Genomic DNA, 25723 nt, shown 5'->3' on the forward strand with positions numbered 1-25723 from the left:
TTTGCGTTTGACTCTCTGTTCTGAAGAAGTCCACTGAGCCGACTCTGCTGATGGCTGTGAGGATTTTGAATACTTGTATCAGGTCTGCTCATATTCTTCCCTGTTCCAAGACTGTGTCAGAAATTCTCTTTCACTCCCAGAAGTAACTCTTTGTCCTTCTCTGGATGAAATATATATACTATAATGTTGTGACCAGAATTATATATAAAATAATCTCAATGAGCTCTTATTGTGTTTGGTTTTGCTACCTGCATGCAGTTGTCTACACCTAGTCATGAATTTATCTAAATCTTTTAAAATTTGATTTGCTGTTTTCTAATCCTCCTAGTCTGGTGTTATCTGCAAGCCTGACTACTGTTTTAGCTGTACTTGAATCTAAATTGCTGATCTAGGTTCGAAACAGCTGTGGTCCTAGCAGAGATTCCCGTGGTGCTCTCACCCCAATCTCAGTATCCATCCCTTATCTGGGCTTCGTTTCCTGTCTATTAATCAGCTCTCAGTTCAAACGTCTCCCCAGATGTTTACCTCCTGAAATATGAGACTCGATCTTTTTTGAGAAACTTCATCAAAAGAATTCTAAATATCTCAATTATTTGTGCTCTACATATTGATCTGTTTGAGATTACTGTTGGTTTTCGTTCAAAGGATTCTAACAGATTAGTGCAAATTGGCAAGATACCATCAAGTCCTGCTTCTTCTGTGCCGATTGTTTAATGAGCTGCGTTGTGCCACAGCCTGGGGCATGTCATTGACTTCTATCTAAGTGAACGCCTAATAATTAGCCATTTCCCTTACATTTTCTACACCTCTCTACACGTTTCTATTATTGTCACGGATAAACTTTACTTCTTTACGATGGATCTTTGTGCGGTTGTAATACCAAAAGAAACTTATTTTATGATAAGTTAAGAAAACTCACTTATTTCAGCCTTTATTGCAGCATTCCTTTCCATCTGGGATTTGAACCCGGGGAACTGTTAATACTTTACTTATACTTGTCAGTTCATGAGAGCAAGGAAGTCATCTACTTCAAATTATTATCAATTATTTAAAATATAAAACACTTGAAATGATTCAGTTTCCTTATTTCGTTGTATCATTGAATGTGGTTCATCTAGACTCTTTTTTAAGTGGACAGTGAGGATTTTTACACTCGACCTTCAGGGGTTGGGGCTGAAAGCAGAAATGACCATTGAAATAATAACTACATCTCCATGTAGTGTGTACTGCTTGTGTCTCAGGCTGGTGGGCAGTGGTACAGGGAATCCTGCTCACCGCATAACCAGCCAGAATTTCTGCTGTCCCACTGTAAGTCTGCCCTAAGAAAGCCTTTAGGTTTTGGACAAACACATCTTCGAATTAGCTCATCACACATGACTTTGTCTCTCAGCAAAGTGCAATGCGAAAGATGAACTTTCACCCCAGTCAAAAATGGTGACGTGCATCCTGGCGTGGTTTTTGGGGCTGTCGTTTTTTCGTGACCTGCGTGAATCAAGCCTCTTCCCGGTCTGATCCGAGCTGGGACACCTGTCAGAATGGTAGGAATGGTGCCGGGGCAATTTACATATTGTTACAAATGGGGAGTTAGGAAAATCAGGAATTCACTGAGCAGTTTAGGCAATAAGTGAAATAATTATTATCAACTTGTAAGTGATTTCTAGCAATATACCCGAGCGGCTGGTATAATTAGAGGCACATTAATTCTTTGCTCTCTGGCACAGCTTTGTTGAGAGGAGTAATAATCCAGGCACACTTGGTTAAACAAATATTTATTACAATGACAACACGTACAACACACAAGTTGTTACTCAATATACAGTATTTACAAACAAGGTGTTTCAGAGGCCTAACATTCTGGTCTTCCAGAGAACCCTAGACTCCTCTCTCTTCTCTGCTTCTTCCCTGCTGCTTGTTTCTTCCTTTTTTTTCTGTGCTCTTAAGGTGATCTTATATTGTGTGTGTCTGTACTGCTCCTTGACAATCATTAATCCACAACTTAACTAGGTATACTAAGGTAAACTGTACAATTGCTTCTGCTCAAGGGACCCCCCAGATCTCGGCAAACATTAACTTCAAACATCTCTACTAAGTGTCACAAACTTTATCTAAAATCTAAGAGACGCTTCTCAGTCACCTAAAGATGTAACAATATAATTTAAATAAAATTGTTAAATATACAATTTTTTTCATCTTCTGTATGAAATATATAAGTTTTGGTTGTACAACACACCTTAAATAAAAATGTTGCAAACTTTACTGGACCTCATAGCAAAACAGTATCTGGATTTAAACTTTGCTGTCCCTTTTTATGTCACTGCAGCATGTTCGTAACTTTTGGTTTCGAGTGATGGGTGCAGCTGACCAGTCAGTTCTTAGCAATGGTGTTCATACAGTATATCTCTGCTGCAGAAAGATAAATCTAATTTCCTCTGCTGTATCTCCACGGGTCATAGATAGACAGCTTGATAGGCCCTTAATGTGTCAGGCAGATACTGTACAAAGATACAATGAGAAATCAGAGATAAACAGTAAATACAGTTATGCTTACAATATGTAGATAAGTTGATAAATAGGTACACAGAGATTCCTTTGCTTTTGTTTAACTTCATTTTGTTGGTGGATGCAAAGCTTCAGGATTCTGTCTGTGTTTTAATCCTACATCTTTCACAAGTCCAAAAATAAATGTACAGTGATCTGCGACATTAAAATGAATGCTCATTCAATGAATACTGTTTTGCTTGGTAGTGCAGTACTTTGTAATTTAGGGTGGTGGGAGTGGGGAACAAACTGCCCAGACGTGGTGTTGAAGCCCATGGTTTCTTTCAGGAAATGGCAGGATGACCACCTGGATCCTGGGGACAGTTAACTGCTAACTACCTAACAGGCTAGGCAGTCCAGTCGCCCTCCTCCCATTTGCCTTTCCTGCGTTCTTATGTGTTAATTGCTTCATCACTGTATCGGGTCTGCCTTATTATGACAATGTGGGTCTTATAAATATGTACAAGAGGAGCTGAACTGTCAGTGACAGAGCTGTTGCCCAGGAGGCAGCAGCTATGAACTGTGTTGTCTCATCTTGTCGTCATTGGTATTCGCGAGGGTGCCTGCGATTCTGTACGTGGAAGTGGAGAAGAATGAAAAAAAAAAACTGCTTTGTCACCATTTCTTGCAGCCCTTACTGTGTTCCCTACTCAGCCACCGCTGTCAGACATTCAGTCCCATGACCCTGTTTTTAGGGTTGTTATAGATACATTTTATTTAAAGAGCCACATGGAATAAGAACAGGCATTTCAGACCACCACAGTTCACTTGTTTTCCGTATATCTCAAGTTCTTGTCGCTGAACAAGCATAGTGCGTCTGTAGAGCGACAGTTTACGCCTGCCTCTGTTTTTTTGATTCGGTTATGTTTCCATAACATAATTATTTTTTTCAACATACATTAGTGATTCCCTTAGTTCTCACTGCAGCGTGTGACGGCGTGCCCATTACGTTTGTGTACTACAATTGTCAAACAGTTTTTAACATTTTTAGTCCGTGAAATGATCCGGTCTGTAAAACGATGTACAAAGACGAAAGAGTTTTTTGTGTGTCCTGCACTCCTGAGACTGTTCTGACCTCTGCCTACAAGCCACTTGGGTCACGAGGCCACCTTATCCATCCAAAGCAGGACCGACTGTTCTGCTTCGTTTGTTCTGGTGCTCCAGAGTGTGCTCTTTCATTTCGTGGACATGAGCATGTAGACCTTAAGGCGAAAAGGTTAGGCCTATGTGCAAAAACTCCAGCAAAAACTTTAAAGACCGGTGAAAATGGCTTGGACTTCACGTTCCGCAACAGTTTAGGAAAACAGCCAGCCAATCCCTGATATCTGAAAGGTTCAGAAACTGTGATAATGATAATGTTTCTTTATTAGCCCTATACAATTTCTTGCATTAGGAATTCGTCTCTTCACATACCCCAGCTTTTCTCCATGAGACACAGACACACAGACAGGGAGAGAAGCTGGGGGTCAGAGCGCAGGGTCAGCCATTGTACGGTGCCCCTGGAGCAGCTGGGGTTAAGGGCCTTGCTCAGGGGCCCAACGGAGTAGGATTCCTCTGCTGGCTGCGGGATTTGAACGGGCAACCTTCCAGGCACAGGCGCAGACCTTTAGCCACAGAGCCACCGCTCCGCCCTGTTCAGAGGGATTCCCGGGAAGGAATGCATTTAGTCATTTTTTATGCGTTATGATGGATTGTAGGCGGAAGCAGCGTTGAGGTGTCTTGGACTGCAGCTTCAGCTCTGCTGCAGGATGGTCAGAGTTGGTCGGAAGTCGATCCCTTTAGTCGCACCTGTGCTTGATCGAACGGTCAGAAGCTCAGCAGGCTGCTTCTTTAGGCATGGCAGTGACTTGGCCTCCTCGGTGTGTGCTGTCAGGCCACACGGTCCTCTTTGTGCACAGCTTCTGGTTCAAGGGACGGGGTATTCAGGCGTAAAACTTTACATGAGTTACAGGCGGCCCTGGAATAAACATGCGCTTGTGGGTGAATATTCTGTCGATTAGTGAGATTATTAGAAAAGAACAGATTTCTAAGGAACAGGTGAAGGTGCATTTCTTTGCAGCCGACACATGCTGACTCAGCTTCCTGCCCGAAGAATTGATTTCTTCCCACTTATCCATTTCTGTTCAATAATTGGAACTGCTTGTCCTTTAATTGCTCGGGTTTTCAGGATTGTCCAGAATGCAGAGGCCCCAGCTCATGCGGGATTTCTTGTGACGTTCTGCATATCTTATAAAAGCCACACGAAAGCAAATGTTACTGTATGTTTGAACTTTTCATTATTCCAGTGCAGTTGAGCTTTTTTTGGCTGTGCCGATATCTGAATTTTCTACAGATCATTTCTATGTCAGAGACGATATGGTGACTCTTTCATGTCCTTACTTTGGAGTTTGCAGTGAAGCAGGGCTCAAAGGTTTTCCCGTTAAGGAGATTGTTGAGAGCAGTCGAAACACAAATCTGTCCGAAGCATGAAAGGAAATGTACCTATTCTCTCTCTGCCTCTCTCTCACACACGCTCACACACACACTTGCTCACAGGCTCATTCCCTCTTGTCAGTGGGCAGTGCTGAATGTTTTTATATTGTCACCCGTTGATTTAATCAGCCTGTTGAGCACAATGGAATGAAAGGGCAGAGGGAGAGGGTGAAGGGTGAGAAAAAAAATGCTCTCAGCAGATTTAAACAAATGCTGAGTCGGGCTGCTGTCTGTGAGTCCCGGTATGTGTGAGAGAGCGAGTGTGTTTGCAGCTCGCCCTTTCATGGGCGTGCTGGCCGGGACTCGTGCCATCCTAAATCTCCGCCTGGCGCTGGGATGTGCACGCGGGAACGACGATTGGGTTAGACACCGCTCCACGCAGCGGGGAAATGGATTATCCGGGGGTGTTTGAGAAGGTGGCAGGGTCGGCGTGGGGCTCCCTGACAAACACAAGCGCTGAAACAAAGCAAGCTGGGACATGTGGCAGGTCGCATTAATGGATCAGGGCTTGTGAATCCGCCAGGCAGACCCACTGGCATCAGCCTGGGGAACGGAACAGTCGCTGAACACGGACCCATGAAATTAGGTGTGCCACAGTCTTACTCCTGAATGCCGGGCTTAAGCAAGTCGGCTTAGCTGGAGAAATGTAACGTGAAAATCAGTGGAGCTGTCTTCTTTTTTCCCCCCAGTTTTTTTCTCTTCTGTATTGTTGTCAGACAGAGTGATTGCTGTGATGTTTAAAGTGTGTGGCGAGAAGCCCCAGAGGGGAGGTAGCCAGTGAGGAGTCCCCTGGATAGCCTGTTCCCTGATGTAATAACATTGAGGTCCCCCAGGAGCGTAACAAAATAGCGGGGTTCACAGGTCCACTTCTTAGCGGTGACAGAACAGCACAGAAAGCTGTTTTTGCTCCAGGAAGGCTCCTGATCCACAGTCTCAGTGTAAAAAAAAGACAATATTACTCTCCAGAGCTGCTGTTATGGTTTAAGTAAAAAAAAAGTGTGACATTTCAGCCAATTTGGAAGCAAGGGTTGTGCTCAGTCTGTCAGCCGGGACACTGACAGACAGACAGAAGTGAGGGAGACAAAAGGGACAAGATTAATGAGATTAGTGAAGCCTCAGCGAATGGGAACCAGAGGCAGTTCTGCCTGAATGCTCTGCCTGAGATTGTTGCTTGTGTGCAAAATTTTCTCCGCCATTTGTAGACGTTCTACATTGAAAACCCACCAAGACTGTCATGTATAGAGAAAAGAGATGCTGCTTTTATTTGGCATTGAATACCTCCAGAGAAGCTAAAGTCTTTTGAGAGTGGCTCTTTGTTAATGCTGCTCACTCTTTGGTATCTGGAGATAGTAAATACCCACACACCATTTTAGACCACTGTACTGTAGAACTGTCTTTCAGTCAGTTAGTGTATTACTGATTACGTTTATATTTGGTTTGATACTTGGTAAGAGCCAGGGGTTTGAGTGGAGGGAAGTGAGGAATGCTGGCACTGCCTACTCCACTTCGTTCGAACACAGTTTGCTGCTTCCAGACCTAAGCCATTTCAGGGTATGTTCATCATCTAACACTGGCTTTTATCTAGAGTCTCTTAAAGGAGGTTAGCTGTGGCATCACCACTTCAGGTTAAATTGACAACAGGACCTCTCACTTGCTTCGCATCCGAAAGCTGTCTTCATGCAGCGAGAAAGTAGTGGGTAGGCCACAGAGTGCGAACTGTGCCTTAACCACTTGGCCACCTTGAGCAGTCTGCAGAACGCTCGGAGAAGACAGCTCTCAGATGCAGGAGTGAAGACTAAATTGTGCTGAAGGAGAGTAAGATATCGGCACACAGGTCTGCAGTATGGGTGACATGTCCTTCTTCCTCCTGTAGCCTTCGCAATATCATGTTTCAGTGCACACGGGACAGAGCTTAAATGCTCCATGAGTGGTCCCAGTGTTTTAGCTCTCTGTAAATAAAATAAAAAAATGCGCTAAAAAGAAAATACTTCTCTATTTACAGAGGTTCTTGCCTGTTGTTCTGGTCTTTACCCTGGAGTGCGTTTTTCAGAAAACCTCAGGATTTGCCCTTTGCTGATCTACTGCAGATTTGTGTTTTGCAGACACACGTGTCCCATGAATATAACCAACACGATTAAAGCACCAGCAATCTGGAATGTCTTGGAAGTGAACGAAAGTCAGCAGCCACATGGGTTTATTTTGTCAGTTTTCCAAGATTTTCCAGTAACATCGGCTTCATGTTTCCTGCACACACACAGCGACCATAGAAGTTAGACTTGCGCTGCACTGTATGACAGCGCCTCCGGTATCGACCAGCTGGGGCAAACAGCAGGCTGTGGGTGACACCGCGGGTCAGCGTCCCCTCGGCAGCAGACCTGAGAGAGGCAGTTGTGAAACAACACTTGTTCAGCATAAAAGCAGCCCCAGACCTGCTCTTCCTTCCTGTGTACACGTCATGTGAGGCCTTGTGTACAAGGACATTTCCCCATAAGGGCTAATGTGCACGAGGGGGGTCCAGGACTGATGTACGAGAGGCTCCCCAGTTCTGTTTCTCTGCACTACAGCCTCCTCACAAGAGAGAAACATCCATTATGTTCTGTAACACAGTGACAGCGCACCACCTGAAAGAAAATAGCTCTTAGGACATCTATTCATGCTCTATAAGAAAAGAAATAATGCACGGGCTAATCTTCCTGTTGGGGGGCTCTGCTGTGCTGTCCTGTGGTGCGACTCTCTTGGATTGGCTCTGGACAGTTGTTTCCATCGTGTTTTGTGTTGTTGTTTTTTTGCGTGTGTAAAAACAAGTACCATACCGTGCAAGTGAAGTAAAACATTTTAGCTCGTGTTTCTTTCTTTAAGTTAACATTCGCGAAGTTATACAAGAAACCTGGCTACAAGCCTGACTGCAGACGACAAAGAAGCACACAATTTTGCCTTAAGTTCTGGCAGCTGTCTTTACACATTAATGTAAAAATGTGAAATGGTGAGTTTGCATAAGTTTTGTTTACCTTTGAGCTATGAACGTGTCCACCTGTGAGCAGCTGGAATATGGTTATGTTTACAAGGTGTCATTTTATTTAAGTAATTTCTTAAATAAGAAATGATATATTTAAAATTTAAAAGCAATTTTTACATATGTTTGCATCATATTTAACTTCAACAGTATGGAAACCCTGATACCTTTCTCTACAATACATTACTATTGAACGGATCCGTTTCGATTTGCCCAATAAGAGTCAGCGGACACAGTGAGACCACAAGTGCTGCCGCAACACCGTGGTGTAAAACGGCCCTAAATCTGTTCACATTGATATTAAAGGTAGATGTCAAAAATAGGCAAATACTGCGTTTTTTTGTTGCAAACCTACTGTATAATTGTAGCTTATGCAAATACTGCAATGTCTAGCTGTTTCAACATGTAGTGTTGTTATCACATAAATAGTCTGGAGCTTCAGTGATAAAACACAATAGGTTCACATTGAAATTGACTAATGTTTTAGATGCAGTACGAAGTCAAATTGAAGAGTGTGCCACTTTTATAAGTGCAGACTCTACAGGTTGAAAGGCAGGGTTAAAAAAGGACATGGTTTTGTAACTTGAAGTGTGCTAACTTTCCAGTGTACTATGATCAGGTACAGTATATGTAATATATGCAGTATTAGAATCCTAGACTGACTGTTCTGTGAATTTGTAATATTTTTCAACATACGACCTTTTCTTTTTCCTGGCATTTATTTTTATTGTTTTTGTTTATTTTACACACTACAACATAAAGAAAGTGCATAAACAGGGGACCTCACAACCACACCTGGGAAACAGTGAACTTCACAGCATGTCTTTGGACTGTGGGAGGGCCCCATAGCGCCCCAGGCCCACACAGATAGCACCCCAGTTCCAGAACTGAACCCAGGGCCCCTGCCCTGCAAGGCTTCAATGCTCAGTACTGGGCCACCACGGCACTCTGGTACAGTATGTCAGTTTTAAGGGTGAATTGCTTCAGTCGCGGTCATCCTGCACCTTCCCAGAAAGCCAGATTATTCTGGGTAGTGCTGCAGTCGCTTCATGCCGATGTCTTTCTCTGCTGAGGCAGGCAGGTGAGGCGCCGTTGCCACAGGGGCAGTGTTATTTTTCCTGGGAAATTTTGAGGCTGTAATTCAGACACTTTTCCATACAGAGGCCTTTTAAGGGCAGAGATCTCAGTCTCAAAGCATTTTCACAGCGGCTCATGTTTCAGGAGAGGCCTTCCTAGCATATAGAAGGCACAATCTGGTCGATCAGTAGATGTATGTGCACAAACCTGACATCCCATATGTGTTGAGCAGGGTTTCATGTATACACAAGGACATGAAATCAGAGATTTCAGATTAAAGGATGCACTGAATAAATTTAATTATATATCTCTCCGGCAATAATCCAGGCAAGGCTCTGTAATGTATACGAACCCCAACCCCCCTGAACTACTCATGTTAGTGTTGATTTTGAAGCGCCCACTGTTGCTGCGATGAGGTGAAAGAAATCATCCAGGCCTCTCTTTCTTACTGTTGGTATAGCTGTCACTCCTGTTACCCTTGGAACCGGAGTGCTGTCTTCACGTTCACTGGCATGTTTCAGGAAATCGCACGAGCCCCATGCCCCCGTGTTAGCTCTGTTGTGTCTTCTGGGACATGGAGTGCATGCAGGAAATGCGGTATCCTGCTTTATCAGATGGCATGTTGCTTAAGCACTTTTGCATATTTTTCCATTCTTGGAAACGAAGTGACATTTATCGCTTCAGGCATCCTGTATCCGTTCACAAATCAGGGGTGAGCACGGAAAACCAAAGAAGTGGGGGGGGGGGATTCCGCAGTCTCCTGACACAAACTCACGCACTCACTTGGAAACATGTTCCCGAGGTACTGAAGCATATCGGCATTGCAATCCCAGGGCTGAACCACAGAGCACAGTTCCAGTGTGCTGATGGGCCAGACGTCCCCTGCCCACTACTCACACACTCACGTGGCACACAACAAATAAAAGAGGGCTTTGTCTTCTACTGGGTGGATTATGCGCCGTGGACCGAGCCAAATTCCTGTCTGTGGTCTGAAGACGACAGCCCAGGGGTTTCCTGAGCAACACATTCGTTAATATACAAAAAGCAGAGTCACAGCACCTTGCTTGGGTTGGAAGAGGTCAGATGTATCAGAAATGATTGCTCCAGTTTAAGTTTGTGTTGGGTTTTTGGAAAAATAAAACCCACATATGTTCTTAGCTTTTAGTTTGCCTTGATTTTTTTTCCTGCCCTCTATAGGGCAGCAGAGTTGACTTGGACGACGGCTTTGCCGATTCATCCCGGAACACGCTGCTTGAGCCTGTTCTGTAGCATCTTGGTGTTACTCCTCTGTATTTGTGCTCTCAGACCTGTGTGTGTGTGTGTGTGTCAGAGTGTGTTCTCATATATGGGGAGAATGAGAGTAATGCAAAAACATTGCCCGCCTCTCTTTGCTAGGAGTCACTGTTATTAAGAAAAATTGTAGGTAAGAAACAGTAACTTTTACAATATGAGCAGCTTATTGGGAAAAGCTGTTTCCTTAAAGCTTTTAGGAAACGGCTCTCAGTGATTAATGGGAGTCCCAGTTGTTCCAGTCACTCACTGAGAGCTACCCTCAGGACATCAGTTAACCTTCTTGTGCTCTGTCCTTCGGATGAGATAAAAATCAGGACATTGGTTTCATGTCTTATTTGAATAATGGCACCTCCTGTGTAGCCCAGTGTCCACAGTCACCAGACTGGGGCTTTGGTTTGGACATGATGGTCCAGGAGGAATAGTCACTGTGACACACCCAGGGGCTGGGTGCCGTTGCAGGGGTCTTTTATATGGCGGGTCTCGAGAATCAGACTCCCAGATGCAGCCGCCAGGTAGAAAGATAGTGCTCTTTTATTTGCACTGTACGAGAAACAATCCAAAATCACAAAAAAAACCAAAAACAAAACCTAGCTCTCCTTTTCAGCTCTGAGTAGACATTTTCTCTTTAAATCCTTTCTATAAACACTCCAGTTAGCGTTAACCTCTCCAGCTTTTGGAAATCCTGTTCTGGGTTGTTCTGATACTTCCTGTGCTGCTAAAGCCACATGGTCAGAAGCTGTCTCCTGTTCATGGCATTTCTCCTTCTGAATGGTTAATAATAAAGACTTTTAATCTTAATAAGTCAGCTCATTTTGGCTGTTTTAACTCCACTCTTGGAACAGACTCTGAGCATCTGGTGTTTTTGGGAAATTGCACAACTCGAGCTTTATATTTTGTTATCCCGTGGAACAATACATTAGAAACAACAAACCAATCTGCTCTCTATTTAAAATGTACATGACATTATGCATGTGCCCAGTGAGGTGTTTATGTGAATTTTAGATTGTTGAGACTGTACTTTAGTCCGTATAGAGGTCCTGCACATTGAAATTGAGATATCTATGTGACAACATCAAGCACAGAACAGTGACCAATATTGCTACAGTATACATGTTATAGTGTGGCTTTATACAGTAGGGTTAGATGCAGGTTCTTGTGCAGAAAGCTGACATTTATACCACTGCGGGAAGAAATGTTTTGTGGAAAAAACGGACAGTTCTGTTCTGCAGGTTTTGTCAGGCGTAAATCGGTAACCACCCATTTAGGTGACGAGTTTCAGCAGTTCATTATTTACTCCCCCTATCACCCCCTCTCTTCTTTTCTCATCTTGTCTGTCACTTGCCTGCTCTCTCTCAGTTCTCCAGCTGCCTTACCTTCTCCCAACCTGTTGTTCTGTGTCTCTCATTCATGCTCTCCCATTCTTGCCTGAAAGCCGACTCCCGTTTCATTGCTGTTGCTGCTTTTGCTGAATGCTGTGTGAACAGTTGGTTAAGAAGGGTATTTAGGAGACTGGTCGACTGGGATGCCCTTTTGCAGCATTGCCTACATCTCGTTACTTTGAGCTCATTAGATTAGAGTAAGCTCTTCACCCGAGCAGCGACTTGCAGAGTAACTAACGTTGACGCCGCTGCACTCCAGTGTGACTCACCTAGTGAAAGCACTTACTTGCAGTTCAGGTTGAGCCCTGTGATCCAGATGTTGTGAGTTTGTTTTTGTCCAGGGTTCTTCTAGTGGTGATAAACACTAGTGGTCTAGTGGTGACCCAGAACTGCTAAAAATGGTTGGAAAAGATGGTCTGTCTTCAGCATGTTGCACTATGGCGACCTGTTGTTAAACTCCTGTGAGCTCGGGGGTGGATATGAGTATGAATCCCATAGACATTTAAAGTGCCCTCCATAAGTATTAGGACAGTGAAGTCACAATTGCTATTTTTGCTTTTGACTCAAGCAGATAGGTTTTGTGATGAAAAGATGAATTTGAGGCAGAAGTATAGAGTGTCATCTTTTATTTCTGGGTATTTCTGTGCTTAAATGTTGTACTTACAGAACTTTCTGTGTTCAGTTTCACCACTTCAGATGAGAAAAAAGTATTGGGGCAAACTAACATAAAGAAAATGAAAGTATATGTAATATTTATAATCTGTCCTATATTTATAGATGTAATACTATATATATATCTTATCGACACTGCTATAGGAAGAGTATGTTTTGTTTGAGTGGAGAGCTCTCTCACTGTATTTTGGCTGCAGTGGAGCAAGTAAAGGTTAATTTTGTTCTATAATGGTGAAAGAAGAAACATGTTTTGGCTGCTGAGACTTTCATTTCAACATCACCCGGCACCGAGGTGATTTATATTATACTGACCTGGAGCACAAACCAGAGCACACATGCACACAGTGGTACAGTATCTGGAACAGCTTGACTTTGTATATCATGGAGGGCCTGACAGGAATTCATATACAAGTCTGACAGTCAAGCCATTGGCTGTGGACAGATGGGCTGTACAAAACAGGACATTTACACTATAATGAGGGATGTTTGTGTTTGCTTGGAGCAGGGCTCTGTGCTTAATGATCTTATAGAATCTTCTAAAATCGTCTGTGGAACATTGCAGCTGAAATTACACCTTTCATCCTGAGAGTAATTTTCAGCAAATGGGGCGCTAATTTTCCTCTGGAGGAAAATGCTTTGAAAACCAATTGTGGTCTTTTTTTGCAGAGCAAATCAAAGCAAATACCCCCTTTCTCCCTTTTCCCTTGCTCCCTCCCTCCCCTTCTGAAATGAAATGATTCCTTACATTGTTTAGTTCATTACAACCCAACTCCCTCCCCTCTTTGTGCAGGATCGATGCTGGTGGATTATTAAATTAGGGGTTGCAGTGAGCACTGTTAAGTGCTCCCTGCTGCCTCTGTGAGAGTGTCGGTGTTGGGCTGTAGAGGGAGACTCTGGGGAGAGTGAATTGAGTGAAGCCAAGATTAAATAAAAGCATGCCAGCTGATCGGGAGTGAGTTACACATGCTCTATGGAACAACAGTTGAGCTAGAGTTTCGCCTCTTTAAATTCACAGACACAACCACAACACAACAGGCACTCTTACAGTCTCACAGAGAAAGAAAGATCTGCATTCTCATGCACTCCCAAGGAGCAAAGCACAGGTTTCTTGCAGGTACATGTTTGAATGACTAGGAATTTCGTGGTCATCAGTTATGTTTTCCCCTGATTGGAGGTACATAGAGGATGTAAGATAAGCAAATCATTGCTACTGTGCAAAACAGTTACTGTACTGAACAAAAGTCATTCCCTTTTTTCCCCAATCCTACATTCTCTCTCTGGATTTCTAGCCTCGAAAGTTTTTCACTCACTTTCTTAAGATATAAGGGGGCAGAATTTGGGGGGCCTGTGAAATTCACTTTGAGAACTTCCCTGTCTCCCACCTCACAGCACGTGCACGTCGGACCCCATCTGACCTGGCATTGCTCAGCTGTCTGCAGAAATGGCTTAAATGTAAAAAAAACCGCCATCGCTAACTGATGCAAGAATTAATGGTTTAGAGGCAAACGCACAGAGAAGCCTTTTTGGTGCAGAGGAACTGGCGGTCACTGCTGTCCTGCCTCGCTTTCTCTCGCCCCTGCCTCTGACCTCCTGCAGCAGATAAGCAAATCACTCAGTGAGGCCTGTGCTTCTCAAGATATGGGCATTTGCATATCTATAAAGCCTTCAAAGTTTCCATTAGAACATGCTGTTTTGCAAACAGTGCTTGAATGTAAAAGTGCACATGGGAGTGAAATAAAAGACCACAGAAGTTGTTTTCTTTTGCTGCTGGACAGCCATTGTTAACCTACAGCATAAAGTCATGTCCTTGAGCTGCAGTGTCTAAACATGAACAGCTTTTAAGGACAAAAATGCACAAAACCCTAGAAAATCTTCCTATTAATTTGTTGCACTTTTGTTTCCAAGAAATACCTTTGCTGTTCTGTATTTTCTTCCCAAGGCGGTGTTTGAACTTGAAATTAATCTGCAGCAGGCTGAAGGTCAGGGAGAGTTTTCTGTCCTGGAAGATATAAACTTTAGATGACCTTTGGAAGAAATGGAAAGAATGTTCAGGATTGAGTTTTGCATTCTTCATACTGAGGGCATGCATAAATATGCGCATATCCTATATATTCATACCACACATTTGCATTGTCTTATATGTTTGTGAATAGTATACTTATGAAAAGTCTTATTTTTCTGCCCTCGAAGTCAGCTGTCCATCTTGAGCTTAATGTGGTGAAGCAAAATAGAATCAATCAAAAGGACCACAGTTCTCTTTCTCTTTCTTTTTCTTTTTCCCGTTTACAACCACTTTTTGTGCAATATATGCCAGGGACCTGTGCAATACATTTATATTTATATCTATAGTTACATCTATATTTATATTCATATGTGTGATATGAGTGTGATATGATTTTCTGTGTACTGTTCTGTTCTAGTTTGTTCTTGTGCGTCCGGACTGTGAGTAACTCTTGTATTGTATTGTATGTATTGTACTACTATTATTATATAATTCGTTACACTGTGGCTGTGTTGTGTGTGTTAAGCTGCTGTTGCACTGCAATTTCCCTCACGGGATCAATAAAGTATCTATCTATCTATCTATCTATCTATCTATCTATCTATCTATCTATCTCCACCTCAGTCTTTTTTCTCAGCAGGTGTCAGCACCAGTTCCTTGGCGTTTCATAATAGATACACCTGCAGTACAGCTTCAGTTTTTTCCTGTGTTCTGTGCATTTTTAATTGTCCTTAATAACAGCGTAGCAAACTGCAGAGACCCCAGCTGTGCGGGACAGATGGTTGAGCCTGCCTGCCTGCCTCCTCCATGTGACTCCACTGTAGATCCCCCGCAACATGTGACACAGGTCAGGTCTCATACACCCTGACATTTACTCACTCCAAGCTGGAGGGGGAGCCCCATGAACTTTCTGTTCTCCTTACAGTCCGAGTCGGGGTTTCTGCAGGTACTGTATGTGGTGTTGCCAAGGTTCTCTGAACCTTTTAAATAACAGTCATCTTTGCTTGGACACAGTAACGGCAAATTTAAACAGTAAAACACAAATATGTATTTTGTAGACTTCAGTGGAAAGCAATCTTAAATATGAATTAAATCTTTTTAAAACCAAAGGCTGAACTGCTACAGGCACCAGAACTACTAGTCTAATGAATGAACTCACTAACATTCAGTGTGTGGTGAATGGGATTCCACAGGATAGATACTATATTAACACAACAGACTCTTAATTGTACAGTATGAAAATTGTCTTATTTATTAAAAATCTTGTTCTCCAGCATCAAAATGAGAAGCACAGTTGTACACTCATCGCAGAAAACTTACACATGTCAAATTGAGACCTTCAGTCCAGTCAATTAGAGACTGGAGAGGCGGCTGTGAGCACGACTTTCAGGAGGAAACAAAGGGTTTCCCCCCTCCTGTAAGAGGTTTGAAACAGGTTTTTCATCTGAAGCAGGATTTTTTTGTTATTGTGACTCGCTTGCAGACGGGAAATCGAAATACATGAGGTAGCATCAGACAGGAAGTGTCAGTTTGAATAATAAGGTCATATGAAGTTTCAACTGGAGTCTCGGCCTAGAGCTCTCAAGCGAAGATTACTGCATACGCATGAAAATATAATGTTTTTCTCCTTCCCATTGTTATAAAGTAATTGCTGTTGTTACATAACACCATTATATCAAAACATTCAGCTGTAATGCTGAGACAAAGACATAGCACCGGGCACAAAACAGAGCAGACACAGCAAACCGTGTCAGGCCGCTGTGCTGTTTTGCATCGTGCGTTAGCAGGTATGCAGGGGGAGCAAGGGATTACAGCCGTGACTCTCACAGTGCCTTGTTTTCGTTTCTGTTCTTAGTATAATGAATTTATCGCTTGAAAGTTCTGAGTAATACAGCTTTGCAGGTTGGTTGGATTTTCTTCGTCTTAATGCAGTGTTCAGTAACTGCCCTCATGTAGGTGTGAGGATAGAAGGAGACACGGGGCAGTTCTGTGAAGTTTTGAGATGAGTTTAATTGTGACGAAAATGGCCATTTCCAGAGAACGCAGAAGGAGCCGCACACAAGGTGTATCTCTCCCTGTGCACTGAAAAACAGTGGAGTGGAGTGTTTTATAGTCCGAGTTCGGCTCTGGTTGCCCTACGTTATGACCATGAATGGGTGTTGGAGTGACCATTACCACAGTGCTTCCACTCCTGCCCCAGGGCTATTGCTGATCCTGTTATCCCTGAGGGGTCACGTACAGCACCAGGTGTCAGTTTAAAACTCACACAAGCCGGGTCAGGAGTAACGGCCCCAGCCCAGGGGTCAGATTTCTACATAGAGGACTCATTCAAGTTATTACAGTATTTGCAGGAGTAGGAACCCTACAGGATGGTACTTCTTGGTGTCCACAGCAGACGAAACGGCACTGTTGGTGTCCACCCAGCTGCAGAGAAGGGGTAAAGGAAGTTGCCCTCCATGCAGTGAGGAGTTGGTCGCAGTGTGTTTCACACAGGGCTGTGTGGCATCCCGGCTGTTAGTGCTGGGGCCTCGCGGCTCTAGTGACCTGGGATCCTTTTCTGGGATGGGGTGCCTTTCTGTGTGGAGCTCCTGTGTCAGTGGGTTCTCTCTGGGTTCTCTAGCTTTCCCTCCGTCTTTCAGACACATGCCGGTAGGCTGGTTGCCTGAGCTGTGTGTCGCTGTCGGAGCCAGGAGTGGGCCCTCCATCCCTGTCTCGAGTAGCTCTGCTACAGTGCCAAACCTGAAATAAATGGGATAAGGTTCAGCAGGGGAAGGACTATGTCCTTTTCACAGGAAAGAAAGGACGCCCATATTTGTACTGTGTGCCACCAGCTGGAGCTCCTATGTTGCTGTTGCCATAGCGTTGCCACGGTTACAGATGTCAAATTCATTCTTTCCTGGATGCTTTTGTCCTTCTTGATTCCCTAAACCTTGTCAGACACATCTTTTTGTTCCCAAATATATGTAACAGTTCCTCTGAAGACAGTCTGAGCTAGCCAGCTTTATCATTGTTTTCTTGGCTCCACAGTTACAGAACCATTGATTAGCCTTCCCCTGGTAAGCTGACAAGAGACCATCTCATCTTGTCTTAACAGGCCGCAGGGTGCCTAGTTCGAATCAAAGCTGGGGCATTTTGATTGTGGTTCTTTTTTTTGTCTAGCTCGACTAAATTCTTGCTCCTCCTACCTCCGCGTTGAAACAGAATCTGCAGCCTCAGATGTGGTGGATTAGAAATCATCGAAATGTTTGCGTTTTTCTTTCAGAATACAGGCCAAAGTTTTGTTTTGTTTTTTTTTATGGCGTACATGTGTTGCTGGGCTTGATAATGTGAGTCATAGCTGTAAAACTGCGGCAGTAATTTAAAACCTGCAAAGCGCGTCAGTCAGGAGAAGTATCCACTCGAAATCGGTGTCATGGCACGCAGTTATTAGGACTGTAGAGAGCATTGCTTTTGTTTCGGCAGAGAAGTGCGAGATAGATATGCAAATGATTACCCAATGTAGACTATTTTTTCCCCTTTATTTATAAAAATGATTCTTGTATAATGTGGGGTATTGCACTACCACCCCCTCTGGTGTTGTTGGTTCAGCTTCAGTTTTCAGTGTTTGTGTTGCAGTTTGGGGATTAGGAGCTTGGCCAGAAGTTTTCTGTCTGTAGAAATCAAACCCTCGTGGAAGCAGGGAGTTAGTGTGGAGCAGTTCGGAGAAGTGACGGTGCCTGGGAGTCAGGCAGCAGGCGTCAGGGCTGTTGAAGAGAGAGAGAGCAATGACCATATTGCTGTACAGTTGCTATTACTGTTTATCCCTGTGAACTCATCTCCAGAACCTCAGAAAATATACTTACCTACGACAGTTAGAGCTGTTGTTGTTTTAACTGTCATCATTCATTACTCTGGCACTCAGAATTGTTCTACAAAACCCTGAACTTAACACCTTTTGTAAATTTAATGCTGGGAGACAGCTAGTGTGTGTCAGTCTGCACATGTGTTCCCTGCATGCAACTGCTCCTCGGCGTGCCTCTTGCCCTGGAGTTGACACCGAGACACAGCTCCGATGGCGATCTGACAGATAGGGTCGGGCCTGCGTGGGCTCTAAGATGTTCAGAAAGAGCAAAGAGAGACGAGACAGGGAAAGGGAGAGTCAGAGGGGGCTGGAGTCCAGTAGATTCAGTGTTCTGCAGCAAAGCTCTACTGTCTGCCTGAGGAGGGGAGTTCAGGCTCAGGCTGGAGTTCTTTCGAGAGAGAAGTGGCTGACGTTTCGTTTCAGTTCCTGCTTTTCAGGAAAAACCCTGAAATAAAAAAGACCAGACGCAATATACGAAATGGAATTTTGAAAGAAGATCAAAACAAAAAAAAAAGTTTCATTTTTTTTTGTTTTCTAGCATCTGTAAAGGCCCTGGGTAATTTTTTGCCTGGAGTCCTCACTGAACAAAGCAGACTAACACAGCTTGCTCTTGAGCGTCATGCAGGACATGCGCTCTTATACTTTGTGGTGCAGACTTGTGGGGAAACACTGTACAGTTCCTGTGTTTTTATGGTGGTGTTGTAGGGAGGTAGTTAATTTCAAAATGGCAGGGCTTTACCACAACAACTGTCATACACTGTGTGATGAAAAGAAACTGGCCTGCGAGTGACTCTGTGATTAAAGCTGTTCGCAGGAGCAAAGGAAGAGCTTGCGAGATTGACCCTGAGTCACGTGATGAGCTGAACGTGACTGGGGTGCCCCAGGCTTCACTGAGGGTGGGGCTGGTATCCCTTCACCAAGGCTTTCCCAGCTCCCTTTCTCAACTTCCTGGGAGCCTCCGGACTTGCAGTGATGTACTATGTAAACCAGGGATGAGCCTTCCCTCTGGTCAGCAACCACCGTCCTGGAAGTTCCCGCAGATCTTTCAGTGTGAGAAAACACACGTGGCTCAACGAGAGCGCGGATCAGGGCACCCAGTCTGCCCCTCCTCGTGAGAGTCCCTGCCGTGAGCCGAGATGAAAAGGAGCGATTTGTAGATCCATATCCATATCCATATAATTAAAAAAATTCTGACTGTAAAAGTAAGACTACAGTCCCATAATCTCAGCGATCTATTCCATTAGACATTTATTTAAGAAAAGTGGAAACAGTGGTGAAGGTCATTCTCTCCCAAAGTGCAGTTCCTGAGTCCTCACTGCAGCATGACAGACACAAACTAAGACGCATTACCGAGTGTGAGCATGAACATCAATTCTGATCACTTGGCAATTTCTAACCCATTTAGTGTCAGGTCAGGGCAAACTCACCCCTATTTATACCTGTGACAGTTTATGTTCAGTGCTGTATCTCTTCTGCATGTATGGTGTGTATAGTGCAGTGACAATGATATAGAGACAGAGTAGATTCAGTGTCAGTGTCTGTGGAGACTGTGGAGCACATTCACAGTGTAGATTCAGTGTCAGTGTCTGTGGAGACTCTGTGGAGCCCATTCACAGTGTAGATTCAGTGTCAGTGTCTGTCTGTGGAGACTCTGTGGAGCACATTCACAGTGTAGATTCAGTGTCAGTGTCTGTGGAGACTCTGTGGAGCACATTCACAGTGTAGATTCAGTGTCAGTGTCTGTCTGTGGAGACTGTGGAGAACATTCACAGTGTAGATTCAGTGTCTGTGTCTGTCTGTGGAGACTGTGGAGAACATTCACAGTGTAGATTCAGTGTCAGTGTCTGTCTGTGGAGACTGTGGAGCACATTCACAGTGTAGGTTCAGTGTCAGTGTCTGTCTGTGGAGACTGTGGAGCACATTCACAGTGTAGATTCAGTGTCAGTGTCTGTCTGTGGAGACTCTGTGGAGCACATTCACAGTGTAGATTCAGTGTCAGTGTCTGTCTGTGGAGACTGTGGAGCACATTTACAGTGTAGATTCAGTGTCAGTGTCTGTCTGTGGAGACTGTGGAGCACATTCACAGTGTAGATTCAGTGTCAGTGTCTGTGGAGACTGTGGAGCACATTCACAGTATAGATTCAGCGTTCTCTCTCTCTCTCTCTTCCCCCCTCAGGACCGGAAGCTGACCAAGGCAGAGCAGCAGAGGTTTAAGGAGGAGGCGGAGATGCTGAAGGGGCTGCAGCACCCCAACATCGTGCGCTTCTACGACTCCTGGGAGTCCGCACTCAAGGGCAAGAAGTGCATTGTCCTTGTCACCGAACTCATGACCTCTGGCACCCTCAAAACGTCAGTGCTCCCCTCTCACCGTGAACTCACTCAGCAGTCACACTGTCCGTGCAATTGGCCGTTTGTTCAGTAGTCTTAATAGCACCTTAACATCTTTTATTTATATAACACCTCTCACCAGCTAATTTAAAAAACAACAAAACACCAAACCAAGTTTAAAAGACTTTATCTTACTAATTGATAAAAATACAAGACTGTGGGGAAAAAATAGTGTTTTTAAAGAAAGTTTGAGCATCTCCAGTGACCTGTAATTTGCAATAGCATTTTGGCAGGGAATTTTGAAGTCTAGCTGGGTGTATTAGTGAGTTTGCAGGGTGGAGTTTGGTGGGTTACTTCAGCACGTCAGTAATTTAAGGAGACGTGACCCTTAATGTTCCTTTAAGTGAGTTATACAATTGTAAAGTCACCTCAAAATTGTATAAATAGCCAGTGAAGCCAGGATAATATGGATGAAATGTGAGAGCAAGATTTTCATTCTTAAACACAAAGGACTGCACCCTGAATGCTTTGGTGCCTTCGTAAAGTGCTGCTGGGCAGGCTGCAAGGTAGTGCATTCTACTAATCTAGTCTGAAGGTGACGAATGCATGAACTAACCTTTCAGCATCGGCCAGTGGCAAACACAGCCTGAACACGCGCAGTGTTACGCAAATGAGCAAGGCTGTCTTGCAAGCACTGCGCACGTGAAAGTCAAAGTTTAGGGAAGGGTGCATGTGTCAAATCCATGTCTCTGACATTGAACCTGCCTTTGACAAGTGAAATCATCTCTCAACGCAATGAGAAAGTAGCTCTTCTCAGCTGTTTACTGCAGTGTTTTCTCAGTTTCAATATCTGCAATAGCAGTGGTCCGCATCCCTGGTCCCAGTCCCATGTAGAATCCCAAGTATGAAATAAGAATATTTTTCTCTGAATTAGGCTGTTGGTGTGGATTGGCTCTCTTGTGGATGAAGGATTTAATAATAATAATAATAATAATAATAATAATAATAATAATAATAATAATAACAATAACTTCTTACACTTACTGTATATAGCGCTTTTCTGGACACTCCACTCAAAGCGCTTTACAGGTAATGGGGACTCCCTGTTTGACCCTAACATTGTCTCTGCTGCCTTATCTGCATTGTCTGCACTGCCCTGTCAGCATGCCTCAGGCAGAACCATGAACTGCAGGTTTTCATATTTAAACATGCCCATTAAATCCTGTATCTTACAGGATGGGAACTTTGTCAGTGGTGAGAGTTTGGTAAGAGGTGTGCGGTATGAAAGAAAGGAAGCAGGTGGCTTTGACAGCTGCAGGGGGCCGTGCTGTTGCCCGCGCGCTTGCCATGAAAGAGCAGCGGAAGGTGTCTGTCCCTGTCCTGAGGGAGCCGTGCCGGACTGGAGTGGAACCTGTGTGTGCGTGTGTGGGAGTGTAGAGGGGTCAGTGCCCGGCTGGCTGACCGAACCAGCCCTTCCCCCTGCCTGTCCAGGTACCTGAAGCGCTTCAAGGTGATGAAGCCCAAGGTGCTGCGCAGCTGGTGCCGTCAGATCCTGAAGGGCCTCCACTTCCTGCACACCAGGACCCCTCCCATCATCCACCGCGACCTGAAGTGCGACAACATCTTCATCACGGGCCCCACGGGCTCGGTGAAGATCGGCGACCTCGGCCTTGCCACACTCATGCGCACCTCCTTCGCCAAGAGCGTCATCGGTATGGCCACCGTCAGAGCAGCAGCGGACAACGGCACTGCAGTCGATGATGTCACACACTCGCAGTGATGTCACACACAAGTAGCGATGTCACATGCAAGGAGCGATATCGCGTGCCGGAAGATTGCATTCCCTTCTGATACACCTTTGGCAGTCTTTTTTAATCTGAGCTCTTGGGCGAACGTGTTTATGAGACACTTCGCAGGCATGACCCCGAATTGCCTCAAACTAGCAGTATCGCACTGAGTGAATGTCATCGGTGTCTGCAGCGTATGAAAGAGAGAATAGTGAAGTGGCTGTTTCACCCTTTGCCCTTTGTAGTGAGAGGTTTAAATTGCTCTGACGCAGAAGCAGTCATACAGTCGTGTCACTCTAAACAGTATCTATAAATTGCACAGAGTAATAAAGAAATGTATTAGTCATGATGAGGACAGTATTAATGTTATTAATCATTAATATGCATGAATTAAGTAATCACATAGACATTGTTTTCTTCTCTGCCTCTGTCTCTGTCTCCTGCCACTGGGATCCCCTCTCTTCTATGTTTGTCTGCATTCCTGGGTACCTCACTTTCTCTCTGGGCAGTCTTCTTCTCTGTGCCCCCTGCCCCTCTGAACCCCATGTCCCTCCTTGTCCCTCCTGTTTTACGGCTTCCTTATTTCCGCTTTTGCTCTGCCTCTGACCCCTCCCTCTCAAGCTTCCTCCTCTTCTTTCCCTTCTTTACCATGCAGGTACAATAATTACTGACTGTTACATTGCAGACATATTATTGGACATTTTTATACATCACATAAATCATCACTGGGAGACAGGCTCAGGGTCCCTCAGGCTGTGACAGGAGGTGATATACTGGGCTGCAGCTCTATTGAGTTTCCTCCCCCAGTAGGATCGGGAGCTGTTCTGATTCTGTCAGGGGTGGGAATTCTGGGATTCGATTTGCTATTTTAGGGAACAGTGAATGTCTAATCCCAGAGTATTTCTCACAGTGCAGCATTCTCTCCCCCGTCTCTCTCAGGTACCCCAGAGTTCATGGCCCCGGAGATGTACGAGGAGCACTATGATGAGTCTGTGGATGTTTATGCGTTTGGGATGTGCATGCTGGAGATGGCCACATCAGAGTATCCCTACTCCGAGTGCCAGAATGCCGCTCAGATCTACCGCAAAGTCACTAGCGTGAGTCTCTCTTTCCCTGCGTTTCCCCACTTCCTGAATCACACCGTCTCCCCTCACAAAGTATAGAGATCATATATCTGCAGGCACGGATTTTGTGCATGTATTGATCATCTTTTACCTGCAAAAAGATCAAACTGGAGGCTGCGCACGGTGGTTAGCATTGCCACCATGCAATGCTGGGGTCCTGGGTTCAATTCCGGACCTGGGGTGCTGTCTATGTGGAGATTGCATGTTCTCCCCAAGCTCGTGTGGGTTTCCTCCGGGTGCTCTGGTGTCCTCCCACAGTCCAAAGACATGCTGGTGGGTTAATTGGCTTCTGGGAAAATTGACCCTGGCGTGAGTGTGTGTGTGTCTGTGTCTGTCAGCCCTCTGACGGACTGGTGTCTTGTCCAGGGGTGTGCCCTGCCTTGCGCCCGTTCCTTTCTGGGATAAGCTCCGTCTCCCCTGCCGCACTGAATTGGATGAACTGGTTAGAAAACAAATGGATGGAAGATCTAACTGCCGTGTTGGTTAATATAGTTTCTACACTTAAGGAGTATGTGAGTTTCACAGTAAGGGGGTCATGATAAAACGTACACATTCAAGTGTTTATTTTCTGCATAGTGAAAAGCCATCGTCCCAACATTCGTTCGTAAATCACTGCTGTTTTTTGTTGTTTTTTTTGGTGGTGGTGGTGGGGGTTGGTTGTGTGATTTTCCCCACTCACTCCTTCTCTCACCCTTCCTGCCTCTGCAGGGCATTAAGCCCGCCAGCTTTGACAAGGTGAGCGACCCCGAGATCAAGGAGATCATCGAGGGCTGCATCCGCCAGAACAAGAGCCAGAGGTGGGTGTGCCTCCAAGCCAGCGAGGCTGCGATGCAGGGCCTCTTGCTCCGTGTCCGTCCCTCCTATATATTCCTCTCCCTTCTGCTGCTGCTTCTCTTCACTTTTTTCTTTTCTGTGTCTCTAGTTCTCCTTCCTCCCGCTCGCTTGCGCTCAGTTTCACCGCGTTACCTACAGTACATCTGCTAATAACTCCCCCACAATCCCAGCTACCCTTCCTCTGTTTATCTTACTGTCTCCCTCTCTGTGTTAATTACTGTGTTAAGTGTCTCCTCTCTCTCACTCTTCCCTCTTCTCCAACTCCTGTGATTAGTGTCTCCTCTGTCTACGGTTCCACTCTTTCACCCCCCTTAAATCCAGTCCCTAAGCATTTTCATTAAATACCTAATAACGTTGATGTAAATAACAACAAAGTTCCTCTTTCTCTTTCTCGCCATTGCTTATCACCATTTCTACCTCTCTGTCTCTCAAACTCAAATCCAATAAGCTTCATTGCTGTGGCTAATGACGAGTGTTGCCAAAAGCAATAGCAGTTACAGGACAAGTACAGACTATTACAACAAAAACATTCTTCTTATAGTTGTTGTCATCTGAGATCTCTGTCCCTCAGGCCGTGACAGGAGATCACATACAGGGGCTACAGCTCTGTTGCGTTTTCCTCCCCCCAGAATAACCTGAAGCTGTTCTGGTTGGGGCAGGTGTGGGAATTCTGGGATGGATTAGATTTGTTATTCTGGGGAAGTCATCTCTCTCCCGGCCTCTTTTCCTCTCAGGCTGTCTATAAAGGACCTGCTGACCCATGCCTTCTTTGGGGAGGACACGGGCGTGCGGGTGGAGCTGGCGGAGGACGACGACGGGGTGAAGGAGTCCCTGGCCCTCAGGATCTGGGTGGAGGACCCCAAGAAACTGAAGGGCAAGCACAAGGACAACGAGGCCATTGAGTTCAGCTACGACCTGGAGAACGACGTGGCTGAGGAGGTGGCCCTGGAGATGGTGAGAGAGGGAGTAAACAGTGCTGTACCTCACTGTGATTGACGGAGTGAGAGAAGGGCGGCGCGGTGGTCAGCATCGCTTCCTCGCAGTGCTGGGGGCCCTGGGTTCGATTGCTGTGGTGCTCCCCGTGTGGAGTTTGTATGTTCTTCCCGTGTTAGCGGTGGCTTCCTCCGGGAACTCTCCTGACAGGTTTCGTCCCACAGTCCACAGACGTACTTGACGGCTGGTTGGCTTCTGGGAAAAGTGGCTCTGGTGTGAGCGTGTGTCTGGGTGTTCCCTGTGATGGACTGGCGGTCCCGACCAGCAAGCCGGTTGCCTGCCAGGAAAGGCTCTGGCTGCCCCTCCGCTCTGGGCTGGATAAGCGGGTTAGGAAAGGGATGGATGGGTGGGGTGAGAGAAAGAGCAGATG

General features: G+C 45.0%; 1 protein-coding gene across 3 annotated transcripts in view; it reads left to right on the forward strand.

The window, feature by feature from the left end:
* The window catches only part of wnk3 (WNK lysine deficient protein kinase 3), an 83064-nt gene that overhangs the window by 19598 nt on the left and 37743 nt on the right, over positions 1 to 25723 (forward strand). For all 3 annotated transcript variants that reach the window (XM_088940459.1, XM_088940467.1, XM_088940476.1), the window contains exons 3-7: positions 20464 to 20636; positions 22107 to 22327; positions 23342 to 23499; positions 24235 to 24323; positions 25095 to 25314. In XM_088940459.1, the coding sequence (XP_088796585.1) occupies positions 20464 to 20636; positions 22107 to 22327; positions 23342 to 23499; positions 24235 to 24323; positions 25095 to 25314 (861 nt within the window). The remainder of the gene's footprint in view (positions 1 to 20463; positions 20637 to 22106; positions 22328 to 23341; positions 23500 to 24234; positions 24324 to 25094; positions 25315 to 25723) is intronic.

This window comes from Atractosteus spatula, chromosome 2 (assembly GCF_055471065.1).
Source record: "Atractosteus spatula isolate fAtrSpa1 chromosome 2, fAtrSpa1.hap1, whole genome shotgun sequence".
In the NCBI taxonomy this organism is placed as follows: domain Eukaryota; kingdom Metazoa; phylum Chordata; class Actinopteri; order Semionotiformes; family Lepisosteidae; genus Atractosteus; species Atractosteus spatula.